This window comes from Phymastichus coffea, unplaced genomic scaffold (assembly GCF_024137745.1).
Source record: "Phymastichus coffea isolate CEN01 unplaced genomic scaffold, Cenicafe_Pcof_1.1 PCOF00084, whole genome shotgun sequence".
Taxonomy (NCBI): Eukaryota; Metazoa; Arthropoda; class Insecta; order Hymenoptera; family Eulophidae; genus Phymastichus; species Phymastichus coffea.
Window position 1 is genome coordinate 920,807 of NW_026706895.1, and position 20,776 is coordinate 941,582.

The 20,776-nt window shown below is 45.8% G+C and overlaps 2 protein-coding genes across 2 annotated transcripts in view; one reads left to right on the plus strand and one right to left on the minus strand.

The window, feature by feature from the left end:
* Positions 1-19,570, minus strand: part of LOC131668815 (uncharacterized) — a 43,015-nt gene extending 23,445 nt beyond the window's left edge. The window contains exons 1-2 of the mRNA XM_058943259.1: positions 19,382-19,570; positions 15,823-16,489 (exon numbers count right to left, since the gene is read on the minus strand). Coding sequence (XP_058799242.1) covers positions 15,823-15,918 — 96 coding nt within the window. The 5' untranslated portion in view covers positions 15,919-16,489; positions 19,382-19,570. The remainder of the gene's footprint in view (positions 1-15,822; positions 16,490-19,381) is intronic.
* On the plus strand, positions 2,660-3,437 carry LOC131668817 (uncharacterized). Its single transcript, XM_058943264.1, has 2 exons — positions 2,660-2,833; positions 3,115-3,437. Exons 1-2 carry the CDS (start codon positions 2,660-2,662, stop codon positions 3,319-3,321), a joined length of 381 nt encoding a protein of 126 aa, XP_058799247.1. The 3' UTR covers positions 3,322-3,437.
* Positions 19,571-20,776: the final 1,206 nt, after the last annotated feature.

The following is a 20,776-nucleotide window of genomic DNA, read 5'->3' on the forward strand; positions in this document are numbered from 1 at the left end:
TAAACGCCGAGCTGATTTTGATAGGGAACCGCGTAATATCAGCCGAGCTCAATCTAAACTACAATCCCTGTGAGAGATAAAAGTCCTAGATCGCATTGTTTAAATTAATTATTTTACAATCGTCCTTCGTATTTTCCGCGAAAATGAGGATGAAGCAGCAGCCACTCCCGATTTTTAATTTCTCGACTTCTCCTCCGCTTTGTCTGCGCGCGAGAGTAGGGTTTTGGAATCGGTCCAGCAAGGCTATAGCTGAGAGCGCCGGCAAGCGAGCATCCGCGCGTACACCTACGAGCGCGGCGTCGCCGTTGCTCAGGCGTTATACGCGTGATTACGCGATTTCGGAATACAACGAGCCTTTACCGCCTCTAAATCACACGAGTTTAGCAAGTGCAATGGCTTTTTGATTCGAGGTCGCACCCACGAAATTCAATGGGGTCGTTTGCAGTTGTTCGGCTAGATCGTCGCTCAGATACACAATGCAAATCTTAATGCACGCCGTGCAAAATCTGCAAAGAAACTTGCGCAGAAAGGTCACTATTAACGGTGCTTTTACGCGCGACTGTAAAAAGAAGAAAAAGCTGCGTATTATTTCCACAGAGTAATACTTCAAAGAAGAACATTCAGCATTGTCCTGAAGTTATTGAATTTGAGAATGCTCCGCGAGCGAGAGAAGCCGGAGAAAACTGTGCAAAAGTAATTTTTATTGCGAGGCTCCCTATTCAGTCGAACAATTGATGAGAAACTCATTTCCAAGTTGCGCCGCGAAATTCCAAAAGAAATCCGGCGCAGACGTTGCGCAAGTAAAACCTGATTAAGTTTAATCGCACAAAGTATGTTGCCGAGAGTGGAGTTGCGGAAAAGTATTTGTTTTGTTAAGTGCGAGACGGTTATCGTAGTGCTTGTGCGGCATAAACATCAAAATTGACGATTGAACTATTCAAGGTTACGGAGCACGTCAACGTATAGAGAATGAATTTTGTCGCTGCAAGGGATCCCGTATAACAGTAATTAGACGCGAGGCCTTTGTTAGTAAAATAATATTTAACGTTGTCTTTGTCACCGTCAAATGATCCTGTTTGCGCAAACAAACGCTAAAACTACTCGCCTATTCGCAGGCACGAGCACAATCATAATATCCTGCCCCGTACTGCGAGCTAATAAAGTTCAAAGAGGTTCAACTGAGCGCGGCCCAACTAATCCCGCCGCCCTCTCGCTCCCGTCTCGCAAGAATCTCAGCTTGAGCAACTTGGCGCGGGCCGCGAGCGCGAACAATCTGCGCGTAAACTAATTTTCTCCGAGAGCAGCGACACTCGCCCGAGACTTTCATGGAGAATAAGGCAGAGAGCAAATTTTTGTTGAAACTGTTTATACAGCGGCGCCCGCTGATATCGATTCTTTTTCACACAAAAAAAATACCGGCAAAGCCTCGACATAGAGTCCCGAGTAATCCGGCAACGATGGCCTTTGCGAATTTCAATAGGTCTTTGTACTCCTACTCCGACGAATGGTTGTGTATATCTCGGTCCAGCCGATTTTGCTCCCAGCTTTGTGGCAGCCCAGTCGTCGGCAATTTTCTCTTTGGCTCGGGGAGTGAGAATTTCGCTGCGGGTTCGCGTTGATGCGCGCAGGCGACCAGAGTAAAAGCTTCGGTAGATGTGCTATGTGGCAATATGCAAAGTTGTAATTAATCCGTCCCTTCGATATTGCAAGCGGCAATTTCGTTCATAGGTATGTAACATTTCAGTCGATGTGTTGGGCTGAATTCTAGTATTAGCGATTAATAATAATAATTAATTAATAATAATTTCTATAATGGTGATTAATTACTCGAAAAAGTCGGATTAAAAAAAAAAATATCGTTTCAATTAGAGATTCATGATAAACTGTTATCTGTACCTAGTTTCAGGCTCTTTTCAAATTTACGTGAGATTCATTTTATATCTTTTTTTGCCAGGTTCACACGGAAAAATTTAATTTAGTAGAAAATATTTCATCTCTATTACTTATTAAAATAATTCGATGAAAAAGAAATTATACTTCATGCTTGAATTTTAATTCATAATTTTGAAAGTTTTACCAACGGGGAATTTTATATTCTCTTCAATGTAGAACTTTTCTTCTTCAAAATTCAAAATGATCCCACATTAAAAATTTACTTAGAAAAAAATCTTTTACGGAGTTTTCACAAAGAGAATCAATAGTTCACAAAAAAGAAAAAAAAAATCTTTTCAAGAGTTCATAACGAAGTAAAAAAATTAGTCGTCATTAAGCACAGCCGGATTTGAATCAGGGATCTGCCAATATTCGGTCGAATGCTGCTGTTTCACTGAGATATGTTCCCCTGCTCTTCGATTGCTTGAACAGTTAGTTGAGTCATGCGAAACCAGCTGCACATGTTCTGTATCTCTATTGCATGCTTTCGTACCGATAACAACTTCATATCAAACAGCGTGGCTCGCGGTAGGGAAAAAAATAAACGTCAAAATTTTTAGTGACACGACACGTACGCAACTCCTTCTTCACTATTGCATTTTTCTCTCGGCACCAACAAATTGTTAAAAACGATCATCAAAAAAGAAAAAAAAAGAAATACAACAAAAAAATATCACGTCAACCATTAACAGTCGTCTAGCGAAAAAAGAAAAATCCGAGAGAAAAAATGCCCGCAGCTGAGGGTCCGTCAACAAGATCGACGAGGGTCAAGCCGTCTGCGAGAGCCGTGAGTCAAATAATGGCGGCATTGAAAAAGTCGGAGAATGCCGATGGGCCAACGATGACTCAAATCGTCAAGTTCGTCTCTTCTGCGCTGGCCAAACCAGCGACGAAACGACAGGTAAACCTCAAAAATCCTGGCGATGAGCCGTAAACGCGAATTTCGGTGCCGCGAGGGATGACATAAGTTGGCTGTGCACGCGGACGGTTTATTGGAAAATGCTTGCATAACTTGGCAGAGCCAATATTTATCTTAGCTGGTTTTCTTTGACGTTTCACGCCCAAGTAGCCGGTTCTAATTATAGGCTAACCCCGATGCTTTCGACGCTCGGGGGCAAACATTTACGTACGTGTGCACATATTCCCTGCGATTAAGCTCTCCCCTCTCGTCAAAATTTTCAGATATGCACGGCTCTCAAACGCGGCGTGGAGTTTGGTATACTGAAGCGCAAACGAGGACACTATCTTATCACTTCGCCAGAGGAAAGCTTCAACCATTTACCGTTGAGCGGCAAAGTCGGAGCGCGCAGTCGATATCCCGCAAAGGTGGACAAAGCCAAAAGACGCGCGCCGCTGAGGGCGAAGCGTTCTTCGGTGACGTCGAGATGAAGCCGTGGACGACGTTACAACATCGATTCCCTTCTCGATACGTGCTATTTGGCAGCAGTGCCGTGCAAGATTTTATCATGTTTGAATTTCAAGTAATGGCCGTGCTTTTAGATCAGTTCCGGCTATATTTAGGGTAACGCACATAAGTCTACGAGAAAATTACCGAGTTAACGGTGTAGTCGGGGACGAATGTAACTCTCAGTCAATAAACACACGGATAACTTTATTCGCGGCTTTTATTAACTAGCAATAAAGGGATAACGCGTAAAGTTTTAATCATGCTGAAGACAAGATTTGAGCTTGCATCTCATTGCGAAAGGCCAGAAATGAGAAAATTGAACAAAGCATGCGTAGTAGAGCAGATGACACGTGACGATCGCGTACGGGCTGGTCGCGAGAGCGCAGCGAGCATCGATTGAACTCGAGAGAGACAGAACATTGCCAGTTCTAATATCCATGACAGCGAAGCCAACGTCACGAACTCTTCAAAGTGGGTCAGTCGGCACGTACACACGCAGACATTGCACGAGTGCCAACAAGCGTTAATTGCGCCTCCTCTTAAGGTCATCGCAAAGACCTTTTCTGTTTTTTCTTCTTCCCTTTTGCGTTTACCTGTTTACTTTGTGGCTTTGTTTACACGAGCTTTTTCATCAAGAAGGGCTACGGCAGGGGTCGATTCAATCAAGCGCGAGGGAGACGTGACTTCAAAGAAATTAATCAGCGACTGCAATTTACTTTCATCCGGTGTGTATGCAGCACTTTAGGCGACGATTTTGCTGATATCTTTGAAAGCGCATCTCGGCTCGCCTTACGCCTGTGTGATGTTATAATACAAATCTAAAAAGAGCGAACAGGGTGACACGACTCGTCAGGCGAAATACTCGCCGGACGATTGCGGCCTCGCCTCTTTATTAGGTCGCCAGCCAGTGTCCACGCGCTAACGAGTGGACTTATTCGCTGCCTGTTATTTCGCTAGGTAACTCGAGAGCAATAGTCCGTTCCCTTTGGGCTGCTTGCACGGAGAATTGCCTAACTCGTTCGCTCGCAACGGATTCGGATTCTCATCTGATTCGCCAGCGTTGATTTAGCGATAAGCTATTCACGTGTTCCGCGCGATGCGCCGAGCCCGGCCAAACGCTTTTCAATAATGAGAAAAGACGCGAGCTCGAACGCGTATCGCCGATCGTAATTGTTTCGATGAATTTAACCCAGTGAGCGCGCTTCATTGAAATTTCGCAGCATCGAATGCCCACGCGAGCTTTTCATTATATCAGCGAAATCGTGCGTCGAGCGTCCATAAAGTTCGCCCGCCTCCCCCCACCGCCCAACATCCTGTGATACACTAACAGTTTCTCCCTCGATATATACGTTTCTCCCGTTCGCTATCGGTTTCTCTCTAATTGCGCCCGCCCATACGAGATATCCCAACGACTTTGCCTAGTTTAGCGCCTTTCAATATTCGTTACCTGTCGAATACGTCGCCCTTTTCGCGCGCGCTCGCGTGCTCTTCGAAAATTCATCGCGGAAACGGAACGCGGCTGAGCTGCATCGCGCGGCCTGAAAAGAAAAACAAAGAGGAGGGAGAGAGAGAGAGAGACGAATTTCTTTCGTGCAAATAAACTCGTAAGCATGTCATTTTAATTATGCGAGCGAAGCGCTCGGTGTAGCAGCCGCGAGGGCAACGACCGTCCACTGGATGCGCGAGCGCGCACGTTTTAAACACGCGATAATTATATCATACGCATTTTACGTGTAATTACTCTGTGGCTGCCTCTGAGTCCTTAAATACCCTTCTCTCCTCTCTATGCGTGCATATATATTCAGGTGCAGCGAAATTCAGGTTCGTCAGATTGATAAAAATTAGATACGTAGGTTTGACGCGTAGTCTGTAATAAAGCAGATCTCGATAATCTTGTGCAGCCATTTTATCGGAAGAGGTAGATTAGAAATCGAATAATTGAATAATCAATCCAGCTGCCCTTAACGTAAACAAAACAAACGAATACGCGTTTTATTTTTGTCTCTAATTTCATAACCGGAACTTGTAGATCGTGCATTTTTTATTTTGTTTTTCCTAATAAAGTTGATTGACACTCGTTGCGCACTGCCGCTTACGGTGAAACATAGTAGTAGCTCCGATTTCAAAAGAAAGCATAAAAGATTATAAAGATTTATAAGTCAGTTTGTAATTCGCATTGCGAGATTGTAACGGCGTGCCCGCCAGAAATCTTGAAAAAACAAACGCTATATCTTAATTTTGTAAGATTGTAAGATTACATAAATAAGAGATCATGTCGAGCATGAATTATTTGCAGAAGCGAATCGTGCGTTATTTTTTCATAAATATCTGATCGTTCGCTTTGCAAACCGAATAAACCTCGGCTCGTCTATCGCGTAATGCAGGACTGGCGAATTCGTCGAAAAACGCACGGCTCCTCACGTCCAGCCATCAACAAGTATAGTTTAATCGGTCTTCTTAGCAGTAATATTTAATTGGCAATCCGAGCACAATAAAGGCACATCCTCATATCTGACTTAATAAAAGTTAGTTTGCATCGCTCAGGCTTGATTCATTGCATCAATTGTTCATTAGGCCTGACAAATTGCCGGAGCTTACGTCACTACGGGCGCCTGAGCGGACAATGCATAGCGTCGTTTTTCGCACTCGCGCGCAAGCACGTGACTTCATTTAAGTTGGCTGACCTATCTTGCCGGCAATCTCAATTCGAAATTAACGCCACGGCAAAAATAAACTTCGCCGCTGCGCCCGGAGCCCCGATCAATAACGTGACAGCACTTCCAACGACACCTCTGCTTCTTTCGGCTTTTCTCTAAAAGTCCGACTCGCCGAAATTCAATTCAATTATCTTGCGCGGACAACAGGATACTCGACGCGCAGTGGACTGCGACTCGGCCGTTAGGTATAATTGAAAGCTCCAGCAGGAAGTTGTAAATTCTTCGCGAGCGAATGGCAAGTTCGGCGGCAATAATACAAGTGTTGCCGGCGACATGAAAATCCAAACGGCGTCGTAGATGCATTGTTCGAAGGCTGCAAAGACGCTTGGGGCTTTTGTCGACGCGGCGCGCGAGATAGCGCCGTTACGACGATAGTTCTCATTTGTCAGCATTGGCATGCGCGCGGAAAGCGGAGCAGCGGCGTAGCTCCAAAATGAAAATTTCTGCAGCGGTAGGCCGGACACGGGTCTTTACGCTTGTTCAAGCTAACGTCTCGGCTTGAAAGATTCGGCTGCTGCCGCTGCACTGCGCCATTACGTAAGCTTTTCTGCAGTGAAAATACTGTGCGCAGGGAGTGCATTTGAAAAATAATCTCACGCTCACTCGAAGAGAACAATGGTTATGTGTACGCATCAAGGAATGTTTTTCCTTCGTGGCGGTCATCTTCTATGTAGGCACGAGCAAGGCGGCTACCGCGCGCGTGCACAATGCCGATGCGATCTGCTAAGTTTACAACCTGTTAGTTTACATTCTAAGACCGTTCCAGATCGATCGTACACTTCTTTCCAATGCAAATTCAAATCGATTCAACTCTCGGTGTAGAGCTCGCTCGACAGCAAGATCATTATTCTTAAAGACTGCGTCGCACGTGGCTGTTTTTTCTCTTTTTTTTTTATTTGCGAAAAAGTCTTTTTGCCTCGGTGGTAAAAGGCAACGAGATGGCGATTGAAAATCAAACGGGAGAAAAGCCGTCGAGTTTATTTGCATGCTCGATCTGTTGCAAAATAAACGGGCTAATGTTATTCTAGCCACGAATCTACGTGGACGCGAGCCATCGCGGGCATCGAAAATAGCGTAATGGAAAGCCGATACAGTTTTGACAGGGGCTGGCGGGCGGGGGCCGCGCGAGCGGCGCCGGCACTCGTTTCACGTTCGTTAGTTGTGGCGCGCGGGTCGCGCCCGCTCTCTATTTTTGCAGCGCGCGCGAGCCTCCCGCTCGCCTACATGGCGTCGTCGCCAGACGCAGACGCGCGGAAGAGCCCGCTCGGCATTTCGAGTGCACGCTCGGCGCGGGAGTACGCTCGATCGAAATCGTCGAGGCGTCCGAAAACGCCGAGCGCTCATCCCGCTACGGGATCTCTATGCATTTATGCGCGACCTCGGGACTTTCAGCGAGTGCGGATTTTATGCTCTCGCTCGCTCGATGGACATTATTTTTCGCTTTATTTTCCCTGCCTGCTGACGCGATTCTTCAGCACCGACGTCAGGCATTCGCGCTAATTTTCTTGACTCGGATCGAACGAATAAACAGATTTTCGATCTGTTATAATGTTCGTAAAATGCACAAATATTAACGCGCTGATTTGATGACGATGATATTCCAAACGAGAGTGTTGGTCTCAAAATTGAAAATAAAACCGAGATGTGATTTTTAGCAAAGCATTAACAATGTATATTGCCGAGTGGCTACACGTTTCGCCAAATGACATCCGTTTCGTTGATCTCGTTTCCCGTGGAAATGCTGCGAAGCGTCGAGTGATCACAATAGCGCGCAGTCCAAATGATCGTCGATAATAATTTCGAAAATTACACGTTATAGCTTCCGAAAAATATTCCACATTATGCCACTCCGGTCGCAGGCACATTGCTCGCTGCTGTCCATTCTGCTGAGCCGAAGAATTCACCTTCATTCCACGTTCATTCAGAATAATATCATTATCCGGCATAAAATCCGGGCGTCTGGCTCAATTCAATTGCGCGAGCATCCTCAGCGAGTAAAGAGAATTATGCAAAGGCTCCAGCTGTTGGCAACCACGATGGTCGTCGAAAAATCGAACGAGCGCGCATACCCGCTCGGATGTTATTGTTTCTTCTCTGTCCCAGCGGTGGCGTCGATAAGAGAGCCCGCGCCGCGCAATTGATTTGCCGCTTTTCAAGCTCGCTTCTCCCTCCGGCCTCGCTCTATCCCCATTTCCTTCGGTCTGTGCCGGAACTTCCGCTGCTACCGAGGGATCGACCAATCAAATTTTGGGCCCATGTAGCCTTTGCAGAATCCACTCTGCAAGAGCTATTGCTCGGGAATTTAATTACAGCGGCCGACTAAATTTTTCATCAAATTGGCCTGATACTCCCCACTCGCGTGCAGCCTGCTATTGGAAAAGTTGTGAAATCGACGCGAGCTTTTTCCTTCTTCTTGATTAATCCAACAATTTCAGCGAGAAAGATGAGAATCCAGTTGGCACTTCCATCCTTGATCCACTTCCAGACCCTATACGTACTTTCATCGGACACTCATCCTTCGCAAGACCAGCCAGCGCGGAATAGTATGCCCCCCTTTCGCCAGATTTTCAATCATCTCTCCATTTCCGCCTCCGAGAATCCCCTTCATGCAACGGCAAACAGTGGTGTTTTAAAAATCCGTAAAAATTTCGCGCTGTGCGAGATTCCAGTCCTATATTTTTCTTCCCCCGTCGAGGGCATTTCACGAGTGAAGAGAGAGAGAGAGAGAGAGAGAGAGAGAGAGAGAGAGAGAGAGAGAAAGAGAGAGCGCGAGCTCTCGTTGAAAAATAAAGCACTACATCTGCGAGAGCAGAAAAATGCTCGCTTGCTAGCTCGACTTTAGGAAAACCTACGTCCGCACGTACGTGTACTCGTATACACACGTGCTTCCTGGAAACGTGTCAGTATATTTCTTTTTTTCTTGTTTTAGTAACTTCTTTTTTTTTTATGTGCGTAAAAGCTTGATTGCGTTTTTTCATTGCCTCTAGAGGAGGATATAAAAAAAATGGCTGTTGCCAATAAATCAAGTCGCCACAGCTGGTAGAAGCATTTTGTCGATATACGGCAAACTCGTCGTTAATGAGATGGAGATCGTGTCAAGTTTGGAATAATTGTGCGAGCGCGTGCAGCCTAGAAAGTAATCCAACGTGCGTAGCATCGCTCGCTGCAGGTGTGCCCTATACGCGCGGAAGTCTTATTCAATTTGTGCTGGACAGAAAGCATGGCCAACGTACGCTTATCAGCTGCAACGATAAGCCTCGTTTACACAACACGTATTTGTTTACATAACAGAAAAAAGTTCACCGTCTGTACAATTAACTTCGCTGTTTTCAAGGTTCGGTCGACCACCGAGAAATAAAAGCCATGCTCTTTCTCTCTCTCTCTCTCTCTTTCTCTCGAGTTTCAGCTCTTGAAAGCTTCTTATTGTAATGAAAAAGCTCGAATCCAGCTCGAAGACGTTGCACGATCGCGTGCCGCGGATAGCATCAGCGGTTCGCAACAGCGACGACGTAATTGCGCGAGTGGCGTGCACCTGACCTTGACTGCGTAATTAGCCGTGCGATGTTATGAGCTCACGACAACTCCTCCTATTTTTTTTTTTGCTCTTCGCTGAACCGTTGCTGTTGCCTCGCGCTGTACTGTAGGCCATCTCGAATCTTTTTCCTCTGGCCATTTGTCAAGTTCGCACTAACGAGCCGACAGGTGCACGCCGGGCCCTGTAATTGTGCCACGTGCTGCGAACCAGTTTTGCCTCGCTTTGACAGATCAGAGCATAGGGCTTTCCAGCCTTTTTCTCCATTGATATAATCGTGAGGAATAGCGTTTAGGCCTTGCTTTCGAGCTCGTGCTACCGCCACCTATTGACGCGCTAATAATTGCTCGATAAAAAAGCGATGCCCAGGCTCGCGAACTATTACGATGACCCGCCCTGTCTCTTTATATATATATATTCTTTTTTCGTTCCATACCTTTTTGCTCCACGGGAGAAATTGCCGCGATCGCGCGACATATAACTTTATAGAGGCCCTTTGGCTTTTATTACGCAATGAAATTTTCGTTCCGTGGTGTATATAATAATTCGAAAGCGATTGCCATTAGTTTTTATTGAACGCGCGGCATAAAAAGGCCGCTTCGGAATTTGTGCTTGAGAAAAGGCCGGGGCGCGACAACTGGAGTGCGCCAGGCTCATTGCCGGTCGCGAGCTTAAAAGACGGCCCGAAACCGCAGGAATGTCGCTTTGCAATTTCGCCGGTCTGCCGTGTGAGCCGCGCGGGGGCACAGCGGATATTGCCGTCGCGTCCGCGGCGGCGTGCATACGATACCGGCTTACAAATATTACGGCCGCACGCGGGATGGCGCGACTAGCCGAAATATTTGCTGCGCGCAAGGCGTGCGGCCCGAGGGACGGGCGGCCCTCTTCGGAATAAAAAGCAGCTTCAGTCGCAGGCCGGCGCTGCTCGATACGATCGCGCGTCTGCACATTCGGACGGACATCGATCGACCAATTTTCGACGCGCCTGCGGATATCTCTCGCTCGTCCCGGCGTGCTCGTGGTGCCCGTAGTGCACGTGCCGTCATTTTCCATCAGCGCTCATTGCGCCTGATTGTTTCTGTCGGATTCACTGGGCAGCGCTGCCGAACAAACGCAACCAGCGCTTGCGGCTAATTGATGATTCGATTAGCGGGATACTACAGCGCACATTGTTTCATAAACGAGTATTACATGGAACGCACGCTAATTTCTTTCGGGTCGAAAATTTTCACGTCGGTTTCACTTTTTTCTCCGTTCAAATTTGGCGCACGGTGCGCATGTGTGTTCTATTTACGGCTAAGGCACTACAGCTAAAGGTCGGCCGCTGATTGGACCGGACGTGACTGGAGGTTCTCAAATGATTTAAAAGCTTCTCAAGGTGCGTCGGACAGTGTCGAGTACTGAAAAGCGCCGTTAATGTAATTGATTTCGTTTAGTTTTATCGCGGAGCAACAACCGATGCCGATCATAGTAGCCCCCCGAGAATGTCAAGCACTCGAATTGTCGCAGAAAATCAGCTCGATACAAGTATAGCAGAGGGAGGGAGCAAGTATATACGTATATTCCAACGCTGCATAATTTAAATTCTCGTTGCGCAAACTCCTGATGAAAATGCGCGAGCAATTTCCACGATGTTAATTAGATGCACACTGGCGATACTCCCTTTTATCAAAAGACTCGGTAACTTTGGTATATTAGTTTCGAATGCAATGACGAGGGCCCATTCATAATTTACATCTTTATCTGCGCTGCCGCTACTCTTTTATGGCTAGTACATGTGAAAGCGCTCGTGTACATCAATTTATCAGATTTGTCGATGAATAAATCGCGCTTATATAGCATCCATTATGCATCCGGAGAGTTGTATCACTGCTAACCGATAAAAACGACAGCTTCGCTTTATTACATTTTGCAGTAGCATTAAATTTTCCCCTCGCGAAGAGAAAGAGAGTCGGCATGCCGAGCGAACCTATTAATTACAAAGTTTCTCATTAAAATTTGCATTTACGTTTCTGCGAGCACAAAAGACGAGAAAGAGAGAGAGAGCTCATTCATCCCTTCTGTGGAACATAACTCTTTCATTTCCTATTCCATGCATAATTTCCCATTGCACAAAAGTTCAAACGATTCTGCCCGTCCCCTTTACTTATTTTCTAAAAAGCTCCGCCTAAAAAGTATCCGCCGTTCTGCGCTCTCTTTGGAATCTTTCTCTATCGATCGCGCAAGTTTTTCGCTCTTTTTGCTTTGCAGCGCGAAGCAGCACGTGGAAATGGTTTCCGACGAGCGATGAATTGCGAGCACTGTGCTCGGATAAGCAGGAGCCCGTCCGAGGCGCCCGCCGTCTGCGGTGTCCCTGATCGATTTGTATCTCTTCGCGCGCGATATCAATTGTGCCTCCTTTCTATTATCTTTATGTGCGCCGAAAGCTAGGCACTCTTTTCCTTTTGCCGAGCAGAAAGAGGGACGAGAGTGACGCGATTCTCCAGCCACAGAGGGAATATCGTAAAGCTAGAGCCGCTCGAGCGTCGCACACTTCGCGCCTGCACTTTATCACCTCTTCTCTCGTTCTCTGCCACATCGCTTTCAATACCCCCCCCCCCCCCTCCCCCCTCAATCGACGCGCGGCAGCGCTTATAATTTAAATTCGCGACTCGATCAGCCCCTCTTTTGCCCCCTAAAATTGCCTAACTGTGTTTTCTAGATTCGATCCCGCCCTGACCCCAAACAAATCAACATGAGTAATAAATAACTTAATCAGGCGTTAATTAATGCTTTCCCGCAGACACCACGGGCATAGAAATGTAGCTGTCCGTCGATTACCACGTATCATTTCAAGTACTATTCGTTATCTGCGTATACTTTGAGTGCTTGCGATTGGTCAATAAACATTCAGCGAAAATATAAATACACGTCGTAGCTGGGTAAAATTTTTATTTGCTTGTCACGCAGCATCCTGCGAGAAGAACCGAGCAAATAAAGGGCGCGGTGACACATCCAATACCGTGCGTCGTCGACGACTTTAATAAATGCACGTGCAACGTTTTGCTCGCGTTTTCGAACGTCGGACGTTGTGTCTACAAGGAATTACGTGATTGCGCACAGTCGTTTATAGTTTTAGCGCTACAACGCTGATATTAAAAGCGCAAACGAGAAGTTTAGTGTCACATTACGCGCAAGCGTACAGAGAGTCGTCTGTTATAAAATGATACAAGACCTAAACTACCATAGAATAAGCACACCCACGGGCCTCATAAACGGTTGGCGGTTCAACGATTGCCGACAGTGCAGCGCTTTATACAAGCAGCCTTCGAAGAGAGCATCTAAATCAAAGGAGCACGAGAGGGTCGAGGCATCTGCGTGCCTCGAAAAAGAGAGAACAAGGAGGAGCCACGATGTGGTAATCTTGTAATCACGCACTTGGCCGAGTGAGACTGTTATTAACGGGTCCCCGTACAGGCGCTACGCCACACGAGCTTGAGTGTCGCGCCTTTCTCCTTGCGAAACTCCGATGAATAGGTGATTCGCGCTGGAATCAGCCTATTAATTATTGCGCAACGCCGTCGCGCGCTTCGGCAACGCTTCCTCGTAGATGCCGCTGTCGTTGTTGCTGCTTTTCTTTCAAGGCAATTTCGGTTAGCTGCGCTGCCGATGGCATATGTGTGGGCTCTGATACGATTTGCATGTATATATACCGAACTATTGACGCGAGCACAAGTTTCAAAGTAACGGGAAACCGGCCGATGCAGATGTGAAAATCCACGAGCTTTTAACTCGATTCTGTTGCCGCGAGTTTCACGCAGTTTGCATATTTACATAGTCGCGCGCGCGTATGTTGGAAACTTTCTGCTACGCGAGCCATGCAACGTTTGTACGCGTTTAGTAAGCTAATCAACTACCTCTAAGCGCGTAACACCCAATGCCGATGAATTATTTCATAATTTTCTCGACAACTACATGGGAAAGCTCTTCGTGTTTAGTGAGCTCGTATTGTCAAGTGACGAGCGTACACGCGACTAAAATATTCACCAACGAATTTACCTCGCAATTAGTGTCGCTCATCCTATCAATATCGCAAGCCCTTTTCATTTCGTGGTAAAGAATATTAACCGTCAAATTGTCTAAGAGTTGAATAGAATGGCGCAATAATCTCGTGAATCTTATATACAGCCACTCGATATTTATTAGACATTTCAAATTCATTTTTATGAATTGAGGCTGATTTTTACCAATGAAGAATTCCGATAAGACGATTGGATACACTATTCGGTAGATATAGAGAGAGATAAGATAGTACTTGAGATTTCTGGAAGAAACCAAGGAAATATTGAAGCATAATCTAGCCAGAAGGCACTTTCGTCAAAAACTGTTAGCCAGTCAGCACAGCAGTTGGGTTCAATCGTAGAAAATTTTTCAGAAATATATAAATCTATTGTACGCAGCGTTGGATGGAGCGAGCTCTTCACAAAAGGTTACGGGAAAAAATTGTTCGGTAATGGTCGGGTAAAGAGGTCAATTCACTTTGTACAATGTACGCGTCGACTATCAGTTTCAACGCGATATAAGCCATACAGCTCGGCTCTAAAAGTTGTTAGGCTTTTCACAAAAATCAATTTTCGAACGTGTAAAAACGAGCAACACCATTTATCCGCGTTATTTTTTTACGCGTCATAAGTTTCGTTCGAGCCGATAAACTGCTAAAACCTACTCAACGCGGAATCCGGAAACAGCCAAAAGGCAACGTAAGTCGATTCCTTATCACGAAGCCAAACTTTCTGAAGCAAAGTCGATTTGGAAAAGCTAGAGGTAGTAGCCGTTCTATCGGTCAAAGTCACGACTGCACATGCACTTTCACGCTGAATAGCTTAACGAGTATAACGGTTTCGCTTGCAAAACGAGCGGCGAATATCTAATTCGGCAAAAATTAGCATGCGAGTGCATATCTTTTTTTTTTTTCATTGTCAACCTCGGCCTGCTCTCTTCTTCCGTACCCTCCCCCGCTTCCCCATCGCCACTCGCACTTTGTATGCAGAAGCTTTGCAGCAAAGTGCTCGTTCGCATTTGCATAACGAGAACGCGCGAATGTAACGTGGAAAAGACGAGCAGCCGTGCGCTTGTTCTTTCTTTTTCTTTCACGCCCGCGCCCGAAGGGTGTAAGCACCCTGCTGACACACCTCCCTCCGAGTTCAAGTGTGACGGAGCTTTGTTTCTTCATCCACTCTTTTCTCATTCAAATCGCGGCAATGCCCTTGCTCTGGCCTGGATTGTGTCCCGAGTGAATCACAGACTTACGTGGACTCAATTAACCATTTGAAGTAGCGCATACGAGTATGCGCGTAAGCTCGTGCGTAAGAAGCGTCAGCATAAAATCACTGAACTTTGCCGGCGACGCAACGCGGCAAGGAAAAATTAAGAGCTAGATATACTTTTCCGAAAGCGTCTGCTCGGGCGATAAGAGGAGTTAACAGCGGCAGCGGTGCCGCGTGTGTCAAGGCCGACTTGCCGCTCTCTCTCTCTCTCTCTCTGGCTCGCGTTCGTTGGCTACATTATGGATCCGCGCTTCTCTGCCCGCCCGGCTGCCGCCTATGTAGTAGCTGCGCTAACTCTTTCGCGCGCGCAGACATGCTCAATTTTTCAGTTATAACGCGCAAAATTCCAGAATTTATATGTATAACCCACAACGTCGCGAGAGATGAGACGCGTAGCAGCTAGTGAAAGTTTTATGACGATGTCGGGGACTATTTTCTTTCGGACGTGGAATTATGAAAATAAAATTGCCCTGTGCGTGGTAGCCGATGCAATATTTGTACACCAATTATAAAAATGTACGCCGGTAATTTCCTTTCATCGCCAGCCGCGTATATGCGCACGTGTGCAAGAAAATGAACATCAACAGTGTTCTGTGGGTTTTACACTGTGGATATTGAAAGATATTATAATATTAAAAGATGCCTACCGAGGAGCGATGAGCACAGAGCAAGGCAAAAAAACATTGAATATCATTATGCACAGCAACTCGACAAATCTCCTCGATAGCTGTTAATGAGAAAACTTTGCGAATGCGACATGCGCCTGCATGCGTATCATTAAAATGATCTATAAGTGTTAAGCCGTACTGATAACTTTATCAGGTGCCTTGGAACAACAAAAAGAAAAGAAAATGTCCGCGTACATGGAAAAAGTTGTGTTGTCGTCGGACATTTGTAGTATTGATAACTAAGCAAATCTATGCTCACCCTCGAGATGCGCAATGGCTGATTCTGATCGCAGCCGCCAACCATACGGAAGCCCCAAGGCGAGCCGCCCACCAAGGCCACCTCCCTTGCGCTCATGTCTTCACTACCGCCACCACTACCGACACCAGTCACCAGCACCGGCACAACACTTTGCTTCTTGTCCGTTCTCGGGCGAACAACAGCAACGACGGCACTAATAAACGTCGCAGCGACACATCGTCGTCACTTACTGGCTGGCGACTCGGGCTACACTATACCAGCACGGTCAACAACAACTAGTCCGGCGGGCCGCGCGCTATGCCTCGCGCCCGCGCAATATCGACGCCTGACCTGGGCTACTCTGGCTCTGCTGCTGTTGCTGCTGCTGTTGCTGCTGCTGCCGCTGCCGCTGCCGCTGCCGTTGCCGCTGCTCTCTCGCTCGCTCACAGGTGCGTACTGCCGACAAGCCGGCTCTTCTACTAGCACGCGATCAGCTGATCGAGCGACCGCCACCGCCGCCCGCCCGCCCGTCCGAGTTGCGCGCACGAGAGTCGATGCGCCCAGCCGACAAAAGGAGTGGGAGCCTAGCCAGCCAGCCTCCTCCTCGTCGCCGGCGCACTGCACGACGCAACGATCAGCCGCTGCATCTGGGAGCTTCGATGCGTGTAGTCAGCGCGGACGAAGCAGGCTGAAACAGTCGTTCGCAAGATGCGAGTGTCGGGTGAGAAAGGGCACTTCCGCACTTCTGGCACGCTCTCTCGGCGCCTTTGTGAAAACTTTCGGATTTGTGGCAGCAGCAGCAGCAGCAGTAGCAAGGCGCAACTTGAATGGGCCGAACGCGACGACAACTTTCGGCAAGCTCGGCGACGACTCGCTAGAAATAACATTTCAATTTTACAGGACAATGCAGGAGTGTCCCGTTGCCCGGAAGATTACGTTACGCGAATGGCAATTGTATTCTGCCTTGGAAATCCTGCTGCCGGACTCTGAAATTTTTCGCGTGATATTTGCGAGCTTCTCTGTTTTATGAACGCAAAACATCACGCGGCGACGAAACAACGCCAATCTTTGAAGCGTGAAACACTCTTGCTTGGAAAAAATGGGTTGCGGGCAGCAACAAAAGCGCATGCTTGCCATGCAAAAACGAAATCCAGGTCGTGCATTTCACGGACGAACAAATTCAAAATTACTTGTATAAAGCGGTGAAAGAAGAAAGTAGAGGGGAAAGGAAAATAAAAATTAAAGTCCATCTCGAGTCCAAAGCCGGCTACTTTGTCCGGAGAGGCGCTCGGCAATTTTTTCCGCGATAATCCTGCTTTTGATGCAACGCTAAGTGAAACTTCTGCTCGACATCTCGCAATTACGCGACTAAGAGCTGCGCCGTGGAGCAAAGCGCAGCAGCCAAAAGACTACCGGCGAAAGTAAGTCCTTCCAATTAAAACGTAGCGCGATGTCAGTCGTTATTTTCAGAAAAGTGGCGGGACAGCTGAGCGCTGCCGCGCCGTGCCCGAGCTTTCGAAAAGCGCGCCCAAGAACGTCGTCGACAAAATCGAGCAAACTTGCGCCTAATTAGTTGATTAACAAAGTTGCCGCGCAGACGCCTCGTCCAACAAGGCGCATTATACATGTTTCTCAACTGTGTGACACGCATACACGTTCGAGCTGATGACGCGAAGAAAGCAGCAGCTTAACTTTGGAGAGAGACGCGAGCAGGAAACAAGATGTCTCTCAGGCCAAGTTTTAAGTGCCTCTGTTTCGAATAACAAGTTCAGCTATAGGCGGCTTCATCGAATCTATATACGAGGCGTTCCCATACCGCTCACAGCTAATTCTTCTTCATTTATGCTATTTCTCGTTCGCGGCAAAAATAAAAGGATGCCTTATTCACGGCCGATGACGGACGCTCTTTTACCAATAATCGGAATTAATATTATCGTCCGTGATAATAAAAAGCCGATAGTACGGCATCCGTCCGTGGTTTATATAAAATACAACAATCGTTTTAACGAGCAAATTTGCTCGGGGAAAGGAAGCGCGAAAAGGAGGAATTGATAAATTTGACGATGAGCAACACGCCGAGTGACTTAATTCATGAGAATGCAAAAGTCCTCGAGCGATAATCAAGTCTCTGCGAGCGGTTTCGCATAACGTCAAGGATTAAGCGCGGCTGAAAGATATAGTCGCTCGAATGGATTTTATAAGAGGTTTAGCTCTCCTTTTTTCCGACGCTCTTCCTTTAGCAGCAAGATATTTCCTCGGCTCAACGCGCGGCATCGAGATACAAATGGAAGTTGAGACTTGGCGAATGAATGCGTTGTCATGCACTCTGAGACCGATTTGAATTCAATTGTGATTAATCTTGCGGCCTGACTGTCGTAACTGTGACGCAATCGATCTATCTCATAAGTCCGATTTCGCAGGATGGTCATTGAGCTAAGGCACGCCGCACATCCACGAGTAGCGTTCCGGCTGAAAACTCCAAAGGGGCAAGATATATAACAAAGTGTTATCAAGATTAATGAGGCCCGGGCACCTGACCATCATAAATCACGATGTTGCGCTGCGGCGACAAAAAGCTCATTGAAGATGCCGATTGCTAAAAACACTATAGACGGTGTGATGCCGCGGCGACCCGGTGCGCGATGGCTTTTTTGTTGGACAACTGAGATGTGCCGCACACTTCCCGTTGACGGCGAACGCGAGGGGATAACCGGACGGTCTAGTTCGCTCGCGACCCAATGTGTGTTTGAGCGCGACGTGGAAGCGCGTGGACCTCGCCATTTACGCTTGGCCGCTTCTTGCGGTAGCATCTCTCATATACACGCGGAGTGCGCCTATGCGGAACTGCGACTGCGAGTGAGCCGAGTCTGGGTCAATGATTGATTGATGAGGTAAACAATGGCAAAGCAACGTTGCGCTTTCAAGTCTCTTAATTATTTATGGTCCTTGTTTCCTCATTTTTTTTTTATTTTGGCTGCCAATCACAAGTCAAGGAAAAAATGCGAAAGAAAGTCCACAGAATATAATATATTTTTTATGTCCGAACAGAATTGTTAGACTTACACTATATAAGGCTTAACCGTGAATTGGATCGGTTGAACTTGTCACAGACGTTTTTACCTCGAGTATCGTTCTATTTTCCTAATTATACAAAATTTATTGTACTTTAGTTGTAACCGTCTTTATTTACATTTTACAAAATATACATTTAATTCTACTATAGCACAAAAGAATTAACATACTTTGATATGATATCGACGATTAAAACATGCATTTGTAGTCGGTGCAGTTGATATGTGAGAAAAAAAATGTATGTAAGAAATGCAAGAAGCAGCTACTCTGCAGAACAAGCACGCAGAAGCCATAAAAACTACTTCAAGAAAAATGCAACAGCTAATTTCATATTCATCCGTAAACTGAAGACTCCACAGTGGAGAGTATCCACTGTGGAAACTATCGAATGGAACGTTATGTACATTGTTTAGTAAATATAAAAGAAGGATATTAAAAAAATAATTAAATCAAAAATATCTATGAAAGGCTATTGTAGACGTGATATATAGAGGTGCGTGTAACAGACCTGATTGAACTTGCAGTGCGGTGCTGGCGGCGGAAGCGGCGTCGCTTTGATTAATCGTTCCGACACCTCCCATCATCGAGCAATCGTTGTCGGACAATCAATTGACCATTTTCATACGAGCCGGCAAGCTTGAAAATCACGGCCCAGGGCGTAAAACTCGCTGCGTGTGCCGCGACTTGTTGTTGTGCGTCGTCGCCCGGCGCCGTGCGGCGGACATGTCAACGTCGCGTTAACGGCATGCGCATGGATGTTTTAGTGTGCGCAATACCCATGCACTCCGCGAGTACGAGGCGCACGCGCCTTCGATACACCCTCGCGATGTTCGCTAAACTTTCCGACCAACTGAGATGGCGCACAGCGCCTCGATCTGCTCGAATGTCAAATTGCCGCCAGACCGTTCGGTAGGCGTTTCACTTACCATTCGTCGATCAGCTTGCTGTTGACAATTTTCTGGATTATTTCGAGATGGTATGATTTGACGATGTTCTGATGGTACTGCATTTGGTTTCTGCGACTTACTCTCTTATTGTTATTAACGGTTATCAAGTTGCCATTTCCTGCAGTGGCAGTGATAAAATGAATAGATGGTAAAAAAATAGTCATATTTCGGTATTTGTTCAAAGAAAATATAGATTAAAATTATTCATTAAGTATGAATTTTTTATATTCAATAACTTTCATCTATATATTAATGTTAATTATATAATATGTGCTGACAGATCTAATAATATATCCATAACCAGCAGCAAACTTATTATTTATTAAACTTGTCGCTATGACTGCACGAAATTAGTTTGTATATATTCATAATCGCGATTATGTATTTACCTCACATTTAGATAAATTAATTAGAACCATTGTTTCGAAATTTATTTTTTTAGATGAAAGAATATGGTGCTTGCATGCAATATATTTGAAATAGTTGTAATTCTGTCAATGTATTTTTTATATGAGCTAATAAAACCACTATCTAATCTAAATGGTATTAATCGAACATTAAAACTGATTAATTAATACTCATGATGTAATTTGTTTTTTGATAAAGATAACCGTTCAAAAACAATCTATTTACATTTTTTTAATAATACAGTGATACACTTTTTATTTCAAATATATTTTAAATGAACAGTTTTACGTAAAATTAATTTTATTACTTCAAGTATATTTCATCCTTTTAGTTCATTAATTTTATTATATAGCGATGATTTACTTTTCATTCTTGCTACTATAATTCAGTCAACGTGGTGTGACGTTGGAAAAGACAATACCTTTAATTACACTGTTTTTGGTCTGCACTCTTGTGTAATACAACTGAAACCAATGTAAATTTGTTGTTACTAAAAGACTAAAAAGTCTGACAATATAGGTTGTATAATCTAATTTTCCCTAGTAGAT